This window comes from Podarcis pityusensis (assembly GCF_964106645.2).
Source record: "Podarcis pityusensis genome assembly, chromosome: 6".
NCBI classification, from domain to species: domain Eukaryota; kingdom Metazoa; phylum Chordata; class Lepidosauria; order Squamata; family Lacertidae; genus Podarcis; species Podarcis pityusensis.
The window spans coordinates 37,200,249-37,222,803 of NC_138030.1; the positions used below are offsets into that span (position 1 = coordinate 37,200,249).

The following is a 22,555-nucleotide window of genomic DNA, read 5'->3' on the forward strand; positions in this document are numbered from 1 at the left end:
TGGCCTTAAATAAGTTGCTTGGAGACCTTTGGTGTGTTTTACAAACAATCGACAATTTATAATAGTGCTGAAAATGATGATAATGTGAGAATGGGATAAAAAAAAATTGGGACAGTCCCCACAGTCTGAAATGGTAGAGTCCACTCTATCAACTCCATTATTTCATTTCATTTATATCCTGCCTTTTCATATTTAATGCCCAGGGCTATAATACTATATTTGGGGGCAAATATCTTCCACACTCAGTGTAGGGGTGGAGCATATGCATTGACAATTTGTTTGAAACATTTCCATACAGTTTAAAAATTATCAGTTTACCGTAGCTAACAAATATAAAAAACAGCAGCAAAAAGAAATCGCCTTGATTTCAATGTGTTAGGCAGTGCTTCCCCCCCCAAAAAATGTTTAGGGGTACTCTCATTTCCCTACTCATATTGAAATACTGCCCCTCAATGAGGCCAAACTTAGATTCACAAAATGTTTAGGGGTATGCGTCCTCCTGTGTACCCCCAGGAAAAAAGCACTGGTGTGAGGTGAACATTATTTTAGGGGTTTCCTTCCATCTTGAATTGGCTTTTTGGTTGTGATTATGATTGCTATCATTCCTAGGTCAGGAGCATCCCAGAACCTGAGATTTCAGGGCCCAACCCTGAGACCTGGAGGCGGCCCCTGATGGTGTCATAAGGGTGAGCCCTAGAGATGGAGATTAATTGGGAGAAGGGAGCAGAGGTGGACTGACACCTCAGAGCATCAATACTGTCATTTGCAGCCAGGCCCTGCCAGGTTGAATATTAGTAGTAGTAGTAGTAGTAGTAGTAGTACTCTTGCGCTCCGCCTGGAGACTCTTCAGGTCAGACTTGATTGTCTAGCAACCCTAGTGACTGCACATATAGCAATTACAAAGCTAATAAAAAAACAACCACTTGTGGATATAAAATGCCCTAGATAATCTACAACATTACACGATATAGCTTTATAGGCTAAAAATCAAACAAAAGCCCAAATGAGCAGAGGACTTTGCAAGCTTAAGAGCAGCACCATCTATTCTTAAAGGCAGATTTTTCCCCCCCTAAGAGAAAGACAACTTCAAAAATACTTTATCCACCTTTTTGAAACAACACCATTAGCCCACATATATATAGACTTGCAGTTTCAGAACGTATGAATCATCTGCTTCCCTTAACATGCAACCAGGAAGTAGAGACAAAGTGCTGCAGCAATGTGTGGAGGGATAAGTTGTGTCACACCATAGTAGCACAACTGGTTAATGGACTGGGTGAAGTAAGAGCAGTTGCAGTGTGTGGCAGAGCTAGCCACAGGCCTCTTTGCTGCTTCACTTCAAGCATACAGTGCTTTATTTAGCAGATGTTTTAAGAAACTGACAAATTTCCCAGCATTAAGCTCTTGGTAAATTGCCCATCTTCATTCCCTCATTGCTTGCCAGTCCAAAGGTAAGCTCAAATACAAGCACGACATGTGGCTAATAAGTATGGTAAATGCATTATTAGTAAGTATCCCATTTACCTGAATGGATAATTTATTAGAAATTATTTGGTATGTTCATTTGGTATTTGTTCATTTTTTATTGATTATCTAATATGCAGGTTGGTCACTGTTATTTTTGTTTTCATTCACTGTATGTAATGTATTTAATTTTATTATTAGCTGACGAAGATTCATCTTTGAAACAGTTGACTTAATCTGGAAACACTGTTCTGCTTGTTTGCTGTTCATTATTGAATTCTACATACATATTATTGATAATAATCAGCTAAATAGTTTGAGGATCTATACAACTGTGTAACATGCAGAAAACAGCATTTTTAATAATAATAATAAATTTTATTTATATCCCGCCCTCCCCAGCCGAAGCTGGGCTCAGGGCGGCTTTGATTTTAGAGAAATCATAGACTGGAACTGAGGGAAGTCGGAGGGTGGGGGGGGTTCTGTGGGGGGAGGGAGGGGGAGGAAAGAAAAATGGGGGAAATAAGGATATGTTTTTGGATATTATGTTTTGTGTCAATTTTGAATAAAAAAGTTATTTAGGGAAAAAAAAGAATTCTATATACCCACCACTACAATACTGTTGGACAATATCTGTTGAAAGGCATTCTGCCTGTGTCGTGGTGTTCCCTGACAGCAATTCATTACGTTGACTATTTCTTATTTATGGATTTATATATACATTATATAATGTTTATGATTTGTAAATTTTGGGTTATATTCTAACTACTACTAAAAATACATTTACCATACTTATTAGCCATGTGTTGTGGCTGTATTTGAGCAGATTATTCTGTATTGCAACACAGGGGTTTTGTTTTAGTCCAAAGGTCAGTACATATTGGATGCTAGGCACAGCTGTATACCCACTGAAGATCCAGGGCCAAACTACACTTTGAGAATGGATTTCCTGAGGCATGGATTTTCTCTTTTAAAAAACCCCCAGTCTCTTCTCCTCTAAAATGACTGGATAAATAATGCTGGGGAAGTAGTTTTTTGTAAACCTTCCCTCCCACTGTTTCCCAACCTCAGCTGCTCCCTCCTCAAGCTGCTGTTTTCTCTACTGAGCAAAAAAATAGAGGCACCCACAGTGCATGCTGGAATGTGTACTTTGCTTAACTAATATTATTCAAAGCAAGCTTCACTCTCTGGATTTAGAAGAGACATGATTGCTGCCCACCAAAGAAGACAGCTGCCACACATTTTGCATACTGGATCCAATATCCCAGACCCTCCAAGTGTCCCTATTTTCCAGGGACGTCCCTGATTTAGAGAAGCCATCCTGGTTTCTGATTTGATCCTGGAATGTCCCACTTTTCCATAGGATGTCCCTATTTTCATTGGTGAAATGTTGGAGGGTATGGAATTATCTGACCCCCAAGCCTTCTGAAGGCAATCCTGTATAGGGAAGGATTTTTTTTACTGTTTTTTATTATGTTTTTCTATATGTTGGAAGCTGCCCAGAGTGGCTGGGAGAACCCAGTAAGATGTGTGGCATATAAATAGTAAAATAATCATTATGAAATGGGACGTCCCTATTTTCATTGGAGAAAGGTTGGAGGGTATGTTATTCAGGCCATTTCTGGCAGGAGCCAGTGAAATTAGGAAAATTCTATGATGAATGTATGTGTGATTATGCATGTGTGATCTCAAAAAGCAAAGGCACTCCTCCCTATTATGTATCTCCTGTTTTGAGGTGCAATGCAATCTCTGTTTAAAAATAAGTATATGGTTGACTTCATTTTCAGTCTTTCTCCTGTGAAAGTATTTCCTTCTTAGATGGGAATAGTCTCTTAAAAACAATTGAAAGAGTTAACACAAAGGGTGGATAATTTATACATGACTTGAAACATTCATCTAGCCAACCACAGAAATGCAGGCTCTCAGGATGACTTTCAAATGAATCATCTTTCTCAAAGTATGAGAGATGTACAACAGTTTTTATGTTTAGTGCTTAGGGAGATGATAGATAGATAGATAGATAGATAGATAGATAGATAGACAGATAAAGAGAGAGAGAGATGCTTTTTTAATGTCCCTTTTGAATGGAATAACTTCAGAAACATGGGAGATAGTTAGGCCCTGAGTGGGTTATAGGTACCAAACACATATTAAGTGGTTGGATAGCTCGCCAGTCTAAACCCATCTTTAGTCCTTTAGTACCTGACTGTTATCTCACATTTCATGACAACCTGAAATTATCAGGATCAGTATTGCTGGAATGATCTAAAAGGAAGACTGTAGTGCAGAAGAAGTGCCCTCAAGATATTATTGGACTCCAACTCCCAGTGTTCACAGATGATGGGAGTTGTAGTGCAGAAGTATCTGGAGGTCATTACATTAGCTAGACTTGCTGAGGGCTATGCTGTTCATGCACAGAACCCTACTGGCTATCTTGCTGTAGCGCAAAGCTTTCTAAACTTTTCATGTTGGCAACACACTTTTTAGACATGCATAATTTTGTGACATGGTAATTCAGTTTTACTAGCAAACCGGAAGTTAAATTGACCCCTTTCCAGCCCCAGGAGAAGTGCAGGGAGCGTTTGTGCGACACATCTACACACTGCAGCCGACACACTAATGTGTCGTGACACACAGTTTGGAAAGCTCTGCTGTAGTGTAGTGTAAACTCTATCCAATATATATTATCAGTCCCTATTTCCCAGTTTAGCACTGGTGGAAATCTGCCTCTGGTGCAGTGAGAAACTGGAGGCAGATTGCACCTAGCAAAATTCATCGTGCTTGGATCTCCAATCTGCATAGGGTCTGTACCAAAACCTTTGCTGCTTATTGCTAGTCCAATGAGATAACATGAAGAATACCAAGATTAGTGAAAAAAGATTGTATCAAGGAGCCACAATAAGCAATATGGTTTGTCTTTTTAATTTCCCCCCGGTAGGATTCCTTTTACTTGTATTCTTCATAGCCTTTTTGTCAAAAACCATTCAGGAATTTGTTCTTCATTTTCAACTCTTTCTCCCACTCACAGCCTGAGCACCTATCTTCTTCCCATACTGGACAATGTTATTGGCCTACTGGATAGCCTTATAAAGGTAAATGGATTAATAATAATACTATTAATAATAATTTATACCCCGCCCATCTGGCTGGGTTTCCCCAGCCACTCTGGGTGGCTCTCAACAGAATATTAAAAACACAATGTATACAGACAGGGTTAAGTGGAAAGTCAAGGCATATGTTTGCGACTAAACTTCCTTCATAGGATTTATATCCTAAAAGGCAGGAGAGAAATAATTATAGGATATAATAAAGTATTAATTTAAATAACAGAAAGTTGCAAAAGCTGAACAAGTATCTGTCTTTCCTGGCTAGCTTCTTATCCACAACTCTATTGTTATGACACGAGGCAGCCAATTGGTGGGAACGTGTTCCATAAGTTGTTCATTAATTGCCACCACATTTGATGTTCACAAATGATTAGATAAAATGGTAGAAATAAGCAATTCAGGTTTCGTCTCCCTGCCACTAAAATTTAATTGTTCATTTTTCTGCACGCACACACAATATATTCACATTTGCATTTGCCACGTGGTTGTTAGACAGGCTGTCCTTTTTCTACAAAATTCTGTCTGAATTGAATTCCATTTACTTTCTAGTATTGCAACATTGTACTAAAGCTCCTGCTTGAGGGCATACAGTAAATAGGTTTGTTTTGCAATTTCCTTGCTTTTTTCTTGCATTCAGATTGTCTTTGCACATCTTGTCTTTGCACATCTTGTCTTTGCACATTTTATGAGCCAAATACCAGGGCTGGACCAAGACATTTTGCTGTTTGAGGCAAAGTACAGGGTGTCCTTCCAAACCTAGAAGCTTGGCAGCTAAATCTTTATTCAACTTTGGTGATGGAACAGTGTCCTGCACAACATGTGAGGCAGCAAGTTGGTTCAGAGAGGCAAAGGCATGCCATGTAGCAAACACAGCTCTGTCCACCAACAGAGGGGAATGGCCAGGCTTGCCTCAGCAGGAACAAGCAAGGGCTGCTGCTGCCGTCCCCCGATATCTGCTACCTGAGGCAAGTGCATCTCATTTCCTACTGGTGGCGGTGGCCCTGCAAAATTCTCTGGTGAGATGTCCTAATGAGGAATTGCTACTGAATGAGATATGTTACATTATTATTATTATTATTAACATTATCATCCTAATTAAATTAAATTTGTATACCACCCTATACCCACAGGTCTAGTTATTTAGCTGACACATTATTTCATCTTCATTCTCTTTCACTGGTTCCATGCCACCTTTTCCCTTGTCCAGTTTAGATTGAGAGGCAGCATGAAAAGCTGCTATTTCTGCTTGCTTGAAGAAATAATGAAAGCTGCGTGCCATAAGTGTTTAACTGTCATAAAGGGGGGGAGGGAGAGAAAAATATGGTGATCACCACCTTACTCCCTCTTAATGCCCACCACCACTGCAGTCATAGTTTGTTTGGTTTTCCTGCGAGTTCCTTTTAAAAAGTGGAAGGTTCACATATATCATGTAATTTTATACTAAAAATAACCAGTTCTTTATTTTCAAAATCAATCCATTTTAAAGTCTAAAACTAGACAATATTTTAAACAAGGATTTTGAAGCCCATTCAGCCTGGCATATGAATTACTTCTGTACCCCAAAAAACTTATGCAACAGGTTTTTTTCCCCCCACAGAGAGTTTAGGAACTACCTACCTTCTCCAGATGCCATTACTTTATTTTGTAGCTGCTTGGAAAAAACCTTAGATTAAAACCAGACTATGAAGGTGAGAAGTACTCTCTTTATTTAACCCACAACACTAGGCACACTGCTGAGGCCTTTTAAGCACATTATTGGTTTCCTTCTTCCAGTCTTGGCCGAAGTATTTGCCTCGGATGAACACAGATGCCCTTTATCTTTCCCTTGCAGGCATGGTTGCATACACACCAATTTAATCAGGGGAAGTAATGCCTGCTCATGTTATGGCTGCACGTTGTCAATTGTGTTGTCAGAGGCTCAAAAGCAAAACGTTCCTTTTTGTAGATTGTGTTTGCTTTCTATAATCCACAAACGAAAATGGAAGGTCATTACGAACAAGGGAAGTCCTTACCTTTGCTTTTCCATGGTGGGCCCGAGTGAACTTGAAAAGATCCGAGAAGCCTGGCTCTTCACTTGCCGAGGCACAAACGAGAAGATGCCCGTTTAGCTATCAAGTACTAACATGCTGCAACTGTCATTTTCATTCGGACGGCTTCACTTTGCTGCTCCATTAAAAAAAGCAAAAAACAAAACAGGAACTATAAGCCACAACACTTTACCCTAGTTCCTCTCTTTCTCTGTCTCTCATTCTGGCTTACTCTGATATGACAAGGGAGGAGACAGGAAGCCCACAACTCTGCAAGCAGGTTCATGGTATAATAGTTTGACCTCATTGTGGTTGGGCAGTCAATGTATTTATTTCACCATCGTTGGGACTGCAGCAACTGTTCTTTGCTGAAATTCTGTTATCAGTTTTGACGCCTTGAGCCTGTACTTCGTTCCAAGGGACTGTGGTTTGCACCCCGGGACCGAGTCAACCATGATACAATGGCATCAGCCGTGATATCTTTTGGATTAAGAACTCCTTGACTTGAGAAGAAATTAACGTTCATCCATTCTCAAGCATTGTGAGAGTCAAGCTTTTAAGGTGGCAGTAGAATAGTGGTTTCTTTGTGAGCTTTCAACCAGGAAGTCCTCCATCATTCTGACTTCTGCCAACAATTCAATTTTTTAAAAAAAGATGTGCCCTTAGACTAGTCACTGTGGTCCACTGCCCCCACCCTGTATCTATAATACTATGAGCAACTTAAATCACACTATAAACTTCCAACTTAGGCTGCAATAGTGTTCACACTTTCCTGGGAGTGAGCCGCATTTAATACAGCAGGATTTACTTCTTCCTCTTCCTCTACAGGTTGTTGGCAACACTGAAGGTGGTGTCTGTGTTATGCCAGATTCTAGCTTGTTTGTTTGTTTAAATATTTATCCCACCTTTACTTACAAACACTCCCACAATCGCTAACGCTAAAAAGAACAGTAATGAAATCAAGACAACAACAACAAAATTAAATTTAAAAACCCCAGGTGAAATATAAATCACGACCTTTGGTGCAAAAATTGAAGCCACAGCAGCAAATTAAAACCAATCTTAGTTAATATTTTTATAAAGGCTTGGGGAAATAAATAGGCCTTTGGTGCTGAAAGGATATAAGAGCAGATGCTTTGTGAACTGTCCTGAGGAAAGTCAATAACTAGGATGTCACAATTGGGAGAAAGAAATAGCACAGACAACTGTTTTAGTAGATATTATTTTAATGTATGCCCTTAGTTAGAAGGCACTTTCCTTGGTGTACAATCCTACAGTAGTAGGTTGTGAGAAGTTGTAGGACAAGCATCTCACAATCACAGAGGAGCTCAGTTCCCTCCATTGCATAATCCCATCAGTTTAATTGAAAAATTACTTGGGGACTGATTTGCAAGTTCACACCAACCAGTTCACTATTTAAAGCAATATTCACCCGATGGATCCCATTATGTTACCTGTCATTCTTCCTTCTATAAAAACACAATACTGATACTGAAAGAGAGGGTGAGGTCTACTGAAAACAAAGTCTAAGTCCAGTCATGAATATTGGAAAACGAACTCTAGAGGCAGAGCTTAGAAATGGCTGGCAAGAGTGGCAAACAAACAAGGTGATAACATTAGTATTGTAGTATTGTAAATATTATTACTGTAAAATTTGGGGTGCTCTAAAGTGAAGTGAGTCTTGATTTGACAGCATAAATAGGTGATATGGGAGTAGGAATGGGTGAAGATGTTAATCTGGTTTCTCTTGGCTTCTGATTTTCCATTTTTCAGCTCAGTTCTTTACACTTCCAAGTCAATTTGCATTTTTTCAAAATAAGTCCTCATGAAAATTCATCAACATTTTTGTGTGAATTTTGCTTAATATAGGGCTTATCCACGCTTACCCTTTGCCCTGCTCTTTCCAGGCACAGGTCCGCACTTAAAAGCTCTGTCTCTGAGCAGAGTTTTTGCTAGGAATGCTCCGGAACAAACAAACAAAACAACTTCTGCTAATATAATGCAATTTTGTACAGTGGTACCTTGGGTTACATATGCTTCAGGTTACATATGCTTCAGGTTACAGACTCTGCTAACCCAAAAATATTACCTCGGGTAAGGAGGAGGCCCCATTAGCTAAAGTGATGCTTCAGGTTAAGAACAGTTTCAGGTTAAGAACAGACCTCCGGAACGAACTGAGTACTTAACCTGAGGTACCACTGTATCTTATTTTCACCAATAGATGTATTGTTATTCACACTTTACCCTACTATGTGCATTTTTGTACACATTACTTAGCTGGAGAACTGCACCACAAAATTTGGAAAGTGTGGATTTTGAAGCATGGTTGTGTTTTAGTTTGCAAATGGTTCCAGAGGGTGAGAATCGGGGAAGTTTGGCTAATCAAGTTTCTCCTCCATGCCTGTACAGCAGACAGGAAATTTTCCCCGGTTGCCACCAAACTGAGATTTTATTTGTTTTGATGGTGTCAGAAGGCAACGTATGCCTCTCACCTCTGACCTCACCAATAGGACAAATTATAGTTGTACAGCTTCAAACTTGTATTGATTTTACTGTGCTGGGGGACAACAGAACAAACCCTTTCATTTTCTAGGCCTTCCCTTCTTCTTTAAAATCCTTCACATTTTGCCATGAACCCATGCATCAATCCCTTTTGCACTGATTCATCTGGCTCTGTGTTCATCTGGGTTCAAATAGCAAGCTTTGCCCAACAATTTGTCTTCATTTCTACGCAGTCTCAGTTGGAGAAGCTTAAAATAATTTTGTGTCCTGATGAGGAAAGCTTTCAGGCTGCAAGTCTAACAATTTGCCTAAGCTAAGCCTTTGATACAATAAAATGAGAAGAGCTGTGTTTTCAATACAGCTCATTTCTCATGCTGAGCTTTTAGGAGAAATGTGACAGAACAAAAACTGCTGGATGCCTAATATTTCTGAGAATCAGAAAACTGTGCTCTTTCCCCTTATGGTTCCTGGACTTCACAGTGAGGGTTACAATCTTTCTGAATGAGAGATAATCAAAGGCAATACACCTTGAAAGTAGGGGTAAATTAATTAAGCAGCATTGCATTTTCTATTCAAATATAATCACCTAATACTTTAAGGAGCAATGTCAGTCTTTGAATGAGATATTGGTCATTCAGGGGACAGGAACTGGCAGTCCATAGGAGTTACTTCATTTGAATCTCTGAATAGGAAGCCTATTTGCTGGGACAAGAATACTCTGAAATAAGGTGCATTTCCTAATAATGATATTTACTCTCTGGAGAGGAGAGGATAGCTTGAGATCAAGATGCCACGTGGCTATTTAACAACGGTTAGAGACAAATCTAGACAAAGATCAACCATAGTAACATCAGGAACATTGCCAACCTAATGAACAGTGGCTAAAATAAGTAGGGCTCAAATACAGGAATCCCTAATGGGAGGGCATTCCAGAGTGGTGGGGGCTGTGGGACAATAGAGTATTTTCTCATATTTACAGTTAGGTTTTCCTGAATAATGCTAAACTGTGGTGTAACTTGCTTCCCCCTTCAAATAAACGACCAACAAGATTATATAACAGTAGTTTTAAAAGTAGACAATTCTTACGCAGAAGCAATATATTAAAGCACAGCATGGTTTCAAGAGCTGCCATGCCCTAGTTTCAGCTCGCTGGCATGTGCTCAGATCAATGTGGTGCCTGTGAATCTAATCCACCAGATGGGGGAGCCATTGGCTGCACAAAAAACATTGCTTAAAAGGCCATAAATACAAAACCCATCCCTTAATATAGTCAGTAGCATAATATGTATGTTATAACTTTAAAGATCAGGTTTTAAAAATGAAATAATGTCTTTTTTTCTGGAGGGAGGAGGGAAAGCAATATAAAGACATATTTACATATAGCTTTAATTTTACGTCTCCTTGTACCCATTCTGGGCAGCTAGAGCTAAAATTTTGGAGACAGTTTCTTGCAAGAAATCAACTTTATATTTTCCTGACACATTTTTTTACAACATTTTCAAATATGGATTTAGGTAGTTCAGTGTTTCTTTGTTGGTTTATTTTTTAAAGTGCAAAACCTCATGGGATGTATCAATCGTCGTTTCTCAACTGACAACAAGGCTTCCATAAGTGATATAGTAAGGAAATCAATTTCCTTCTTCTAATCCCCATGCCTCCCTAAATCTACTCTGAAGGGTCTCACAGCAGATTGGGAGGGGGAATGCAGAGGCGGTGGGAGGGGGAATGGGAGGCGGTGCTGTCATAAAAAGCCCTCCCTTCCCTCCTCTGTCAATGGAAGACTTACAGTCAGTTGAGTGACATCTTTGGATACAGACCTATAACTTTACCTTTTTATAAGCAAAACCAGCTCTGTCAAAAATGAACCCCGAAGACTTCAAATTTTCACATTTGATTTTTGGATGTGGGTGCCAAAACTGAAATTTGGGCAGAGCTTTATTTCCAAGTGCACTAAGTTCTCAGTGCTCTTAAGTTCTAGGTGCTATTATATTTATTTATTTATTTATTTATTTATACCCCGCCTTTTTCCCTGACAGGGACTCAGTGTGGCTAATATATAAAATAAGAAAAGCTAAAGAGCAGTTAATCTTTCAGTTTTTCAATGTTATAATTCCTCTGAATGATATAATCCAGGAGATTTGGAGCCCAGTCCCGGATCAATAAAGGGATTCTTGTAGATAAATATTCATAATAAATCTCCCTTTGGCGCAGGGCTCCTCCCTTAATGATTTCCAGTGCACATTCCTCCTTTGGTGCTGCAGAGATCTGGACCACTCCAGAAACTGCTTTCATGGCCGTTTCTAAGGGAAGAAAAGGAGCTCGAGTTAAGTAGGTACCCTCTGTTCAAGAAGTCAGTCAACAAGTGCCTACTGGGCAGAGTGAATTATACCCAGGGATCAGCAACCTTTTTCAGCCGTGGACCGGTCCACCATCCCTCAGACCATGTGGTGGGCCGGACTATATTTTTTTTGGGGGGGAGGGGGGAAATGAATGAATTCCTATGCCCCACAAATAACCCAGAGATGCATTTTAAATAAAAGGACACATTCTACTCATGTAAAAACACACTGATTCCTGGACCATCTGCGGGCCGGATTGAGAAGGCGATCCAGCCCACAGGCCTTAGATTGTCTACCCCTGCTTATACCTGTCTACTCAGAAGTAAACCCCATTAGGTTTAATGGGGCTCAGCCTCAGATAAATGTGTAAAGGATTGCAGACTTAGTGAAGCTGGTAAGAAACTTTGCCTGGCTTTGTTTCCACTAAATACCGTGGTACCTTGGGTTACATACGCTTCAGGTTACATACATTTCAGGTTACAGACTCCGTTAACCCAGAAATATTGCTTCAGGTTAAGAACTTTGCTTCAGGATGAGAACAGAAATTGTGCTCCGGCGGTGCGGCAGCAGCAGGAGGCCCCATTAGCTAAAGTGGTGCTTCAGGTTAAGAACAGTTTCAGGTTAAGTACAGACCTCCGGAATGAATTAAGTACTTAACCCGAGGTACCACTGTAGTGCATCACTGAATTTCCAAGTGTGTGGGGGTGGTATGTGAGAATAGACGATTTCAGAGGAATTCAGATGACTAATTGCAGTGGCAGTTTCCACATCAGGAGTGTACCGTAGACCATATTTGGCACTGCCTTCATAGGATGAAACATTACAGCTTGTGGTGGTTGCCATCCGGTCATGGTTTTGCCCAAGTGGATCCCTACAACTTGTGCATTAGACAAGTGATTTGTTAGAAATCACTCTTTCAAGTTCTCAGGAATTTTGAGTTACATGCGCTGGCTGTTTCCAATGGTAACTCTTGTGTCTTTGTGCCGTTGCATGTGCAAGTGTGTGTTTATGTAAAAGGGTCTCTATGTAAAAGGAAGTCGAAGAAGCTCACATGGTTTGGAGGGAAGGAAAGCTCACAGTCAATTCCAGACCTAGAAATGTACCGTTAAACATTGCCCTCTTCTCTTCAGCACTGTTCCTTCTCTTCTAAATAATATATGATATATAGAGAAGAACTGAGGAACCATTTTATATTCTACTGATGCAAATGGATGCTTTTGAGTTAGAAATAACACTTCATCATTAATGCAAAAGTTTGCATATTCAGTTCAGAAGCAATTTGCACGCCTTATCCATTGGCTTCACTGTCCAAACATAATTTATGGGCAAGCCCTACTTCAGAAGACGTTTCTTGGCAATTTCATGGCATTACAATCTATGGTGTTTTAGATAAGAAAAAAGGCAAAAAACAAACGTTCCATATTTACGTTCACATTGTTGAAGTTGAGATCTGAAGGATTTTGAGCACAGCACAAACCTGCCAATGAAAACCAGGTCCTTATAGTCAGGTTTCAAAATGTTAAATTGTACCTGTATCGATGAGTCCAAGGACGCAGAGTGTGATGGAAACGTTGGTGTTCGTCATGGCAAATTCTTGCCTCAAGGAGCTGAAAAACCCATCCAGGGCAAATTTTGTTGCAGAATAGTAAACAGTGAATGGGAATGCAACTTTGCCTGCAAATACAGTATAGCAATAGTACAGTCATGGGTAAATTCCACTTTAATCCTGCAGGTGGCAAAGTAAAACCAGCATTGCTTGCATCTCTGTGAGAGATATTTTCCCCCTTCCTGCTTCCATTTGTTTACTTATTATTTTGTTTATAAAATGTTTCCAAGTTATGTAAGCACTCAGAAACTTGAACTTATGGCATAACTGGACCTTGTAAGAATTTTTAAAAAGATATTGCATATCTTTCAAAGCTCTCAAGATGAACTGTTTCTCCCTCCCCACCCCCCCTATAGGGCTGTTTTGTATATTAGCAGTTATATGCAACTCTGATTATAGCCTGTGAAATTTTAAAGCAGAACAGAAACATTCTGATAGAAATGCAATGAAGAATTGTACAGAACCATACTTAATAAAAGCACAAGGCTGCCTGACTGTGGCCCGGAGATCCTGTCAAATGCTTAGGCACAAGTGAAGAAAGTTTAGTCCTCCAGAGGTTGCTGGACTACAACTCCCATCATCCCTGTCCCTTAGCCATCCTGACCGGGACCTAAGGTTGATGGGAGTTGTAGTCTAGCAACACCTGGTGGACTATAGATTCCCGTCCCCTGTGCTAGGGTAAAGCTGCTATGAGGATTATTATGAATATATGAAATTCAATTGAGATACCAATAGTAGAACACTTGGATACCCTTCTCTGAGCTGTGGCAGGAGACACTCAAAAATTAGACCCCTGGCCTGTCTCACAAGCAGAGAGAGAGGAGAAGGGACTAGAGGGCATCCTTGCAGAAGTGCCAAAGGAAGAATTGAGTAGACCCATCCATATAATTCACACTCGGTTTGTTTTGCCCCCTACAAAGGAGAACAGTCACCAGAGTCACTGTTATGGAAAATTCCCTAGCCTTGCTATTGCTTAACAAGGTGAGCAGCTCAGAGATGGTTTTTTTCATTAATGGGAGCTTTTCAGGTAAGAAAACACATTAAAGATGTGAGTTGATCACCACACGTGATCTTTTTTGGAGTTGGCTGAGGGTGTGCATAATTGGAAGCTGCAACCAGCTGAGTGTGCAGTCATATATGTTCACAGTCATCAACATGCACGGCTATCATAGCAGGAAAATCAGAAATGTTTTAAGGAGCTCTAAGGCTCTGAGGCCGCTGAGAGCTACTTCACACAAATGCTGTTTGTACTCACCTGCCAAGGATGAAACCACTACGAGGCTTCCTCCGCTGTTCTTAAGCATGGGAAGAGATGCAACTGTCATGGTCACATAGCTTAAGAAATTGATATTCAGGACCTTTTGCATATACGCAACATCACTATTGAAATAGCTTAAGAAGGCAGGGCTAACATGATTCAGAATAAGCATATCTAGACCTCCTGAAAACAGAAAGAGTTGTTAGAATTGTTTGTCTTGATCAGCTATCCTAGCAATGCTGTTTAATTCCTAAAATAAGAGATACTTGGATTCCTGGTTCCAACCCATGTGTCTGCATAACTTGAGGTGCCTAACTGAAGGACTCAGCTGTGTCACTGCCATTTTTTCCTGCGTTTGGTCCAGAGTTTCTGGACTCAGCTTGTGCTTGCAATAGGTTTGTTATCTCAAGGAAACAATGTTAGAATGACAACCCTGAAGCAATGATTCACATTTTCCTGGGTGTGATCTAGCTCTGATCTGCAGCAGAGGTAAGGCTGGGCAAGGTTTTCTATCAGGCCATCTATATTTCAGTGAGTTATGATGCTCCGTACAAGCCTGTGCCTGATTCAGGGCATATAAGGCTGTTAACACTTCACACTGGAGCCAAACTCTTCAGGTAGATTTGGAGTACTTCCAGTTGTGTGCTTCTAGCTAGGGAGGTCCATGGTTCAGTTCCCAGTGTGTCAGCCATGCAATCATGTCACAAAAGCTTCTGCAAAATGGTTTGGTGAGTGTGAGCAACTGGGGTCGTACTGGGCCAGAAGGCTCCACATTCCTGATTCACAGAGAGTTGCAGCCCATGAGAATCAAAAACAGAGCTTAAAGCTTTGGAAAGCTTTGGAAAGCTTTAAGAGCACTTAATAGCATAGCAGAACTTGGACTAGCTTTCTCTATCAGGTTAATGAGTGATGCTTATACTACTATGGTAGTGGCCATTTTGGAACTGAAGATTTCAGGACATCTTTTCTTTGATTAAGTACTTCACCAAAGCCACAGCATAGTAGTATGTGTTAATTAGCTAAATATTAGGCATAAAAGGGCAGTTTTAACAAAAACAGGGGAGTAAGTAGTCTAGTGTTCCACCAAGGAGTTCTATTGGAACACATTATTATGATTTGGAGTCAGGGTGAGCATTGCGGTGACCAAGGTTGTGAATGATACCAAATTACGGTATTCAGCATAGTGAAAATCCAAGTGGACTGTGAGGAGCAGGTTTAGAATAATCTCTTCAAATTGAGTGAATGTGTGAGATTCAGGTTGCTTCCAAACTTGCCTTTCCCCTGGGATATTTTATTCATTCATATATTACAGGGAATACAGATAAGCACTGCATTCCAGTGTTTTGTCCGTTATCCTCCCACGCTTTTACAGGGATGATTTGGGGATTCTTCTTTTCTCTACTCGTAATACACAGCACTTCCACACAAGGCCTTAATATTCTAACGATGTTGGTAACAGGTTTTATTTTCCTTAGAAAGGATGCACTTAGATTAAATAGAGGAGAACAGGCTGGCACTGGTGCCAATGTGGATGCTGTGAAAAATCTGCAGCTACGGGGAGTGCTCATCCCACAATAAACACCTCCTGGAAGCACCCATAGGTGCTGCGCCAGTGTGGACAGACATACAGCAGGAGTGAGTTGCGAGGCACTTGATGGCAGGGTTGAGTTTCCTGCATGGCTCTGACCCACTAAACTTTCCACTATTAATTTCTGGAATTTGTTGCTACAAGATGTAGTGATGAATGATCACCAACTTGGACAGCTTTAAAAGGTGACCAAACAATCCATTATGGAGGATAAGGCTATCAATTTATGATGGCTGTGTAGAAGCTCCAGGTTCTGTGGCAGTCTACCCCTGAATATTGATTGATGAGATCATGAGTGGGAGAGGGCTATTATCTTCATGTCCTGCGTATGAGCTCCCTATGGGTATCTGGTGTGGAGAGAGTCTCTTCCTTTAAATTCCTGGGAGTTTACCTTAGTGAAGACCTCACTTGGAAAAACAATATAACTCAGGTGGTTAGGAAGGCCCAACAGAGACTCGATTTTCTCAGGGTCTTGCAAAAGAACAATGTTAAACAACAGCTGATGACCTCCTCCTACTGGTCCACAGTAGAAAGTGCCCTCTCATATTGTATCACAGTGTGGTATGTTGGCTTGACAGCCACGGACACAAAGTCTTTACAGAGGGTGGTGAACACAGCACATGATATCATGGGCTGTTCCCTGAGCCCGCTAGATGACATTGCAAGGGATCGTTGCCTTAGGAGAGCAAGAAAAATTCTCAGGGACGATTCACACCCCAGCCAGCACCTCTTTAATCTTCTACCTTCGGGTAGGAGATATAGAAGTATAATCATTCATATCAACAGGCTAAAAAACAGTTTCTATCCATGGGCTGTTAGGCTGCTGAATGGAAAATAATATAGTGCAACTGACATTCGGGGTTGGTGTGTTGTGTGACAAGCACACAGACTGCAATGAGATTGAGAGTTTGTCGGGGGGGGGGGAGGCTCGGTTAATTTCATTGTACACAGGTTGTACATTGACAATAAAGGTATTTATTATTATTATTATTATTATTATTATTATTATTATTATATTAGTTGACCACTGTGGCAAACAGGGCCCTGGACTTGATGGGCTTTTGGTCTGATCCAGCACAGCACTTCTGATGTCCTTATAAAGTAAGCATACCCCACAATTCCTCTGCTTTCTTCACCACAGACTGAGCGAATGCCATGTCTTCCATGCTGCCATTTATGTAGCTGGCAGATGCTGCCCCCAGCTCCAAGCACTGAGCAACCACCTGAAACAAAGAGGAAAGGAGAATTCTGGAGGCTCGTTGCCCTTTCAGCCCCTTTTGCATCCCAGCAAATTAAATTCCTATGCTATGCAGCATTGCAAGGAAACAGCTGGCCAGTTCAGCTTACCAGAATACTCTGAGCACAACATTTTTTCGGGGGGGGGGGGGTGGAGGCTGTGTGCTTAAAGGGTCAGCATTATTAGTGGGGAATTTCCAATGGAAAAAGCAGCTTCATCAAAGTTTCCAGCTGCAAGAACACCGAATTTCTCGTTTGTAAAAATCAAAATGAAGCAAAATGGGCTTGAACATTCTTAAAATGAACTTGCAAATTCTGGGTATGGGCTCTGGCTTTAGAACTTTATCCCTTACTGATGTCACCGCAACAGCTGCTGTCACAGCCATATCAGGCTTCTAGCTTGCTTTTACAAATGTATTGGAAGTCCTAAAAATGTGTCTGTAATCATGACCATATTTTGTATTGAGCAAGAGCTGCATTTTAAAGTCTGCAACAATATTCAGGAGACCATTGGATTTTCTATAATCAGGGCAGGTGGAAAATCCTCTTCATTATTCCAGTTTGACAGACTTAATTGTAAGTGTCACTGGTACCTAGTTTTTGCATTCTTCTTTACAATATAACAAATAATTTAAATATAAAGGCTATTAAAATCTAAGCAAATGTGATGCATAAGTATGTACTAAGCATAGAGTGCTGCCGTAGTTGCAGTTAGTTAACCCTATCATAGGCTTTGTTACTTTTTCTGTTAAGTAATTCAGTCAGTGTACAAAGATAAAGATCCCTAGCTTGGACCCACTTCTGCCAAAACTTGCTAGGCTGAAAGTCTGGTGCAGGGTTTCCCAGACTTGGGTCTCTAGCTGTTTTTTGAACTACAATTCCCATCATCCACGACCACTGGTCCTGCTAGTGAGGGATGATGGGAGTTGTAGTTGAACAACAGCTGGGGTAGTCAATGTGCTGCCCCCAACAGATGTTGTTGGCTACAGATCCCATCATCCAATGTTCAAGGATGATGGATGTTCAAGGATGATCTGGAGGGCTCCATGCTGGCTATCCCTGATGGAGACAGTGCTGAGCTAGATGGACCAGTGGCAACTTCCTGTGTTCCCATGAGTGGCTGGAGGAAAGGCAGTGCGCCCGTGCCAGAAAGAAGCAAGCTCGACACTAGACATGCAGATGCATGCATGCAAGTGGGCATACCAGCTTCAAGGCTGAAGCCACATCAATGAAGGAATCACTCCACCCCTCACCAGCCCTTCTTCCTTGACTTTGCAGTGAGTGATGGAGCATGTTGGGCGCTGCTGGCAAAGAGGTTTTCCCCCCTCCTGTGCTGCAAGACTTTGGCTGTACCAACACTATCCTAACAGCTCCAAGCAGGCATTGGCTCAGTGCTAATGCACAGATTACACTGGCAAAAGGTCCCAGGCTTAACCCCCTGCGTCCTTGGTGGTTAACTCCCCCTGTAAACAGTTGTTCTAGCGCAACTGGGGTTTGGGGAAAATATAGCTACTTGTGGAGCATAAGGGTCCAGGGACTGATATTGCTGGATGTTGTTAAACTTAATGTGTCTCAAGAAGGTATAGATTAATGCAGGCATAGACAAACTCAGCCCTCCAGATGTTTTGGGACTACAACTCCCATCATCCCTGACTACTGGTCCTGTTAGCTAGGGATGATGGGAGTTGTAGTCCCAAAACATCTATAGGGCTGAGTTTGCCTACGCCTGGATTAATGGCAAAGGCAACCAACCAAGAAGCAGGCCAATAGGCATTCCCATCCCGCTCTAACATGCAATCACAGGACCTTAGATTTTTAGAATTATTTGAAATGATGGCAGTGTCTGATTGTTCGCCAACTCCATGTCCCATTTCTGGCTTGACAATCTTGCAAAAGGGCATGTTGTTAATCTCCTAACTCTGAAATCAGAAGGTTTTGGTGAAGTCATTTACATTATGGTGCCTTATCTTTAAAGTACTGCTTCTTGCCTGCCATGTCCCAGAATTGGATAATAGCATTGCCAATGCCCTGTTCTCTACTCAGACAGTGCAATTTCATCAGCTTGGCTTAGTGGCCAGAAGCGAAGCAGAGGCAATGCTCTGTGTGATCATGGCAGGATGAGCCCGAATGCTCTAAAATGTTGGGAGAAAATCCTTCAAAAGATATTAGGCGACGTTGCATACAAATATGTGTATGTCGGGAGCAATGTGAACAATTCAGGTTAGGAGGGGCAGGCCTTAGGGCTGCACAGCTTCCAGTCTCACTGTGAATTTGTTGTATAAAACACAAATAAAGTTGTGGCCCTTAATGAACCTAATACACACTGCCTCTTCTTGCCTGGCTAAGGGTGCAAATAGGAACAAATGGAGTTGAGTTCCAGCATTTCAAGTCGCTGTGTGGGTTGCTATTGTCTATTGCCTATAAAACCTCCTGCGTTGTTTCTTTTTCCACTCTAGGGCAATAATCTTCCCACATCTGTGCTTCTCACACTGCTGTTTGTCATTATTGACATGCATGGTGACCCTTGGGTGGTTTTTCCTAGTGCTGTGTACTGAACTCTCTGTTCTTCAGGTTCTGAAAAAGTATTCTTCCATTGCAGAAGAGACTTCCACCATCCCGCCTCTTTCTCACTTTAGGATTTAGAATTTGAGTGGATGAGGGGTCAGGCTTATCTTATCACTGCAAAGTGGCTGTGGGTGCGTCTTGTGTTTTTCTTTCCATGAAATGTTTCTCCAGAGCTCCACAGTCTTCCCAGCAGCCTGCACTTCCTGATCTGGTAAAGGCCCATGGGGGGATGTTACTGCATGATTTCTTCCCCTGAGTTTGAATTGAAACATAGGAAGCCAGGAGGGCTCGCTGCCAAGGCACAGAGAACAGTGTGATCACTGATTTGGTGTTTTTTTTGTTTTGTTTTTTGAAGGAAGTCCTTTAAAAATCATTTTTCAATGGTTTCTTTAAAAGGAAAAAATAAAATTAAAACCCTTTACTTTTCAAACAGCAACAGCCAATAGCTGCCAGGAGCCTCCCCGCTTTCCCATGCTTACAGAAAAGTGCAGCCAAGGACATCATGGCTTTTTCAGGAAATGCAGGCACCCAGGAATGCTGCAGAGTACAGACCACTGGAGAGAGGATTTGCAGAATGAAAGGGAAAAAATGCTCAGAAACATCCCATAACCAACCTGAAAGTAATGTAAGCAGAAGAAAAGGCCTGCATGCAACCCACCAGGAATTCTCCAAATTTTTATCTTTTCTTTCATAATTTTTGAATGCCCTTATATGTGGATCCCTTTCCCCATGAGTCACACTTCTTTAACGGCACCTACTGCCTCTCTCTTCCATTTTTATAAGCAAATGCATTGATATTCCTGTAAATTGATATTCCTGTAAATTGAGACATGCATTCACACTCTGCTGGTGGTAAAACTGCAAAACCTAAATTGCATCTGGAAATAAATAAATTTATATAAATCTGAATTTTAGTAAAGCATACGACTCTCCCTTCCTTCCTGTCAGGTTTAGCAATTTATCGTCACCCGTATGTGAATGTTTATCCCAGTGCACATAAATATGAATTTTACATTCATGGGGTTACACATTATCTATCACCTGTGTGTGCAGGTGACTCTACAGAAGCATGCCCAGTAAAAGACATGCATATATGAGTATATGACATTTACTTTCTGGAGCTTGGCTTCTGTTCGCGCAGTGATCAGTATGTGGGAGCCCATGCGTGCCAGGTGGTATGCCATCTGCTCACCGATTCCAGTGCTTGCCCCAGTAACAATCACACGCTTCCCTTTCAGCATTTCTGGAGAGCAAGATATAGGGACAGCCATTTATAAAGATCGCATTAAACACACCACCCAATCCTAAATCAGTCTCTAAAAGGGCAAGAAGCTCAAGAAGAGAAACAGCCATTTCTGCCTGCCGATCAGTTGCCCAGTCCCAACAATCTTCCAGTCTAATCTGCATTCTTCTCCCAAGAAACCAGCAGTCGTAAGAATTGCTAACATTCCAAAAAGGATGCAGAATGCCAAGACAGCCATTTATTTTTGTTGTTGTTGTTATTTTACTCTAATTAAACATGAACATGCATTTCTTTTTCAAGCCACTTCATACGTTCAGCTTTCTTGAAGTTTTTGAAGCAATTGTACAATTAAGCAACTTTAAAGAAAGCCCAATCCTTTTTGAAATAGACAGAATATGAAAGGCTGTTGGAGAATCCAAATGGCAAGCCTCCTAACCACACCTGTTTGCAGGAAGAGAAAAAAAATAGCCCTGCCTGTTGCATGATGTATTTCAAAGGCTTGCCAAGCAAAGCCTTCTATTATCGGCAATGCAAGCAACGCCCAGACATGTTTCGTTTTAGGCTTGCACCAGTTCCTGTATAAAAACCATTCCAGTGTGACTCCTTTCTCTTTCTCCCCCTCCGTCTCCCCCCTGCTTTTATTTTAAAATGTCTTTACTTAAAAACAACAACAACTTACCCGGCTTAAAGTCTTCATTTCCCGAATAAAAAAAGAAGGCCAAGATCAGTCCTGCAAAAAGAACCAGAATCTTTTGCAGCAGACCCATCCCACTGCAGAGTCAGGAAATAATCAAGCATGAGAAGCAAGGAGGAGGAGGGAAAAAAAGCCCTGCAGAGCTGTTCCAGACAGAGGGAGCAATGTCTATGCTGCAAAAACCTGGTAGCATAGAGGCAGCAACTTGCCCAAATGTCCAACCTTCTGACAATTCAGGGTACTCGTGGTAACAGCTCCATCATAAGCCTCTGATTTACTGTTTGTCAAGAGTTGATAAACTTCGGCCTACGTGATCTTTGGATCCTGGCTGTCCCATTTCATATTTCCTGTCCCTACGTTTAAAATAGAGAAATTTGCACAACACCCTGAAAGAGGTGTGTCTTTGCTGAAAAGCATCAAGTTTCACTTCAGAGAAGATCCCAGGCTGCCTACTCCAGGTGGGCTATTTTTTTTTATTGAAAAAAAATCATTGTTTAACATCTGCCAGGCATAGACCCCACACACAGCACAAGGCTCAAGTGCAAGAAGCTTGTGACTTCCACCCCAAAGAGCTTGCAGAGACTGAAGTGCAGAAGCAGAGGATGTTGTTGTTATAATATCAGGGATTCAGGGCAAATGGGTGGACATGACTAAGTTGCACATGTTTGGGAAGCTGAGCCAACAAACGTGTTGCTGTGAGTTTTCAGATCCTTTTTGGAACTCTTGACAGTCTCGCAGAGTTGTTATCAGTCTCCAAAGTACTTTTATGCCCATAATTAGTAGAATATTTCAAAACTTCATATTCATCATTGGCATTACGTGGTGCTGTTTATGCTTTCTGATACCACAGAGTAAGCCATTCTAAGATATGTTAATCCCCACTTTACAGTCATGGGCTGCCGACTCTGAATGTGTTCTAATACAGA

The 22,555-nt window shown here is 41.2% G+C and overlaps 2 protein-coding genes and 1 long non-coding RNA gene across 8 annotated transcripts in view; 1 reads left to right on the plus strand and 2 right to left on the minus strand.

Moving 5' to 3' along the window:
- TRAF3IP3 (TRAF3 interacting protein 3) overlaps positions 1-7,559 on the minus strand; it is a 42,786-nt gene extending 35,227 nt beyond the window's left edge. For 2 of the 5 annotated variants that reach the window (XM_081009857.1, XM_081009855.1), the window contains exon 1: positions 6,584-7,559. Coding sequence is in view for 3 of the 5 variants with exons in the window: in XM_081009852.1 (XP_080865978.1) it covers positions 1,106-1,124 (19 nt within the window). In the remaining 2 variants the exon portion in view is untranslated. Of the gene's footprint in view, positions 1-1,105; positions 1,204-6,188; positions 6,308-6,583 lie in introns of those variants that run through there. The other 3 variants (XM_081009853.1, XM_081009852.1, XM_081009858.1) reach the window with 3 other exon arrangements.
- On the plus strand, positions 15-20,601 carry LOC308479344. Of its 2 annotated transcripts, XR_013987622.1 has the most exons (4): positions 15-686; positions 4,493-4,556; positions 6,169-6,259; positions 20,126-20,601. It is a non-coding gene; the product is annotated as an uncharacterized lncRNA (long non-coding RNA). The 2 variants fall into 2 exon arrangements; XR_013987623.1 differs by lacking the exon at positions 6,169-6,259.
- On the minus strand, positions 7,807-22,201 carry HSD11B1 (hydroxysteroid 11-beta dehydrogenase 1). The gene is made up of 6 exons (XM_081009901.1): positions 21,615-22,201; positions 20,805-20,935; positions 17,003-17,114; positions 14,301-14,486; positions 12,970-13,113; positions 7,807-11,400 (listed from the first exon to the last, which is right to left on the minus strand). The coding sequence occupies exons 1-6, from the start codon at positions 21,700-21,702 to the stop codon at positions 11,183-11,185; spliced, it is 879 nt and encodes a 292-aa protein (XP_080866027.1). The 5' UTR covers positions 21,703-22,201; the 3' UTR covers positions 7,807-11,182.
- Positions 22,202-22,555: the final 354 nt, after the last annotated feature.

Coding starts and splice junctions, on each gene's coding strand:
- HSD11B1 (XM_081009901.1), bottom strand. CDS start 21,702: ATGGGTCTGCTGCAAAAGATTCTGGTTCTTTTTGCAGGACTGATCTTG. Junction 17,115..20,804: donor CAGAAGCCAAGCTCCAGAAA/GTAAATGTCATA, acceptor TCTTTGTTTCAG/GTGGTTGCTCAGTGCTTGGA. Junction 14,487..17,002: donor GAAAGCAGAGGAATTGTGGG/GTATGCTTACTT, acceptor TTCTGTTTTCAG/GAGGTCTAGATATGCTTATT.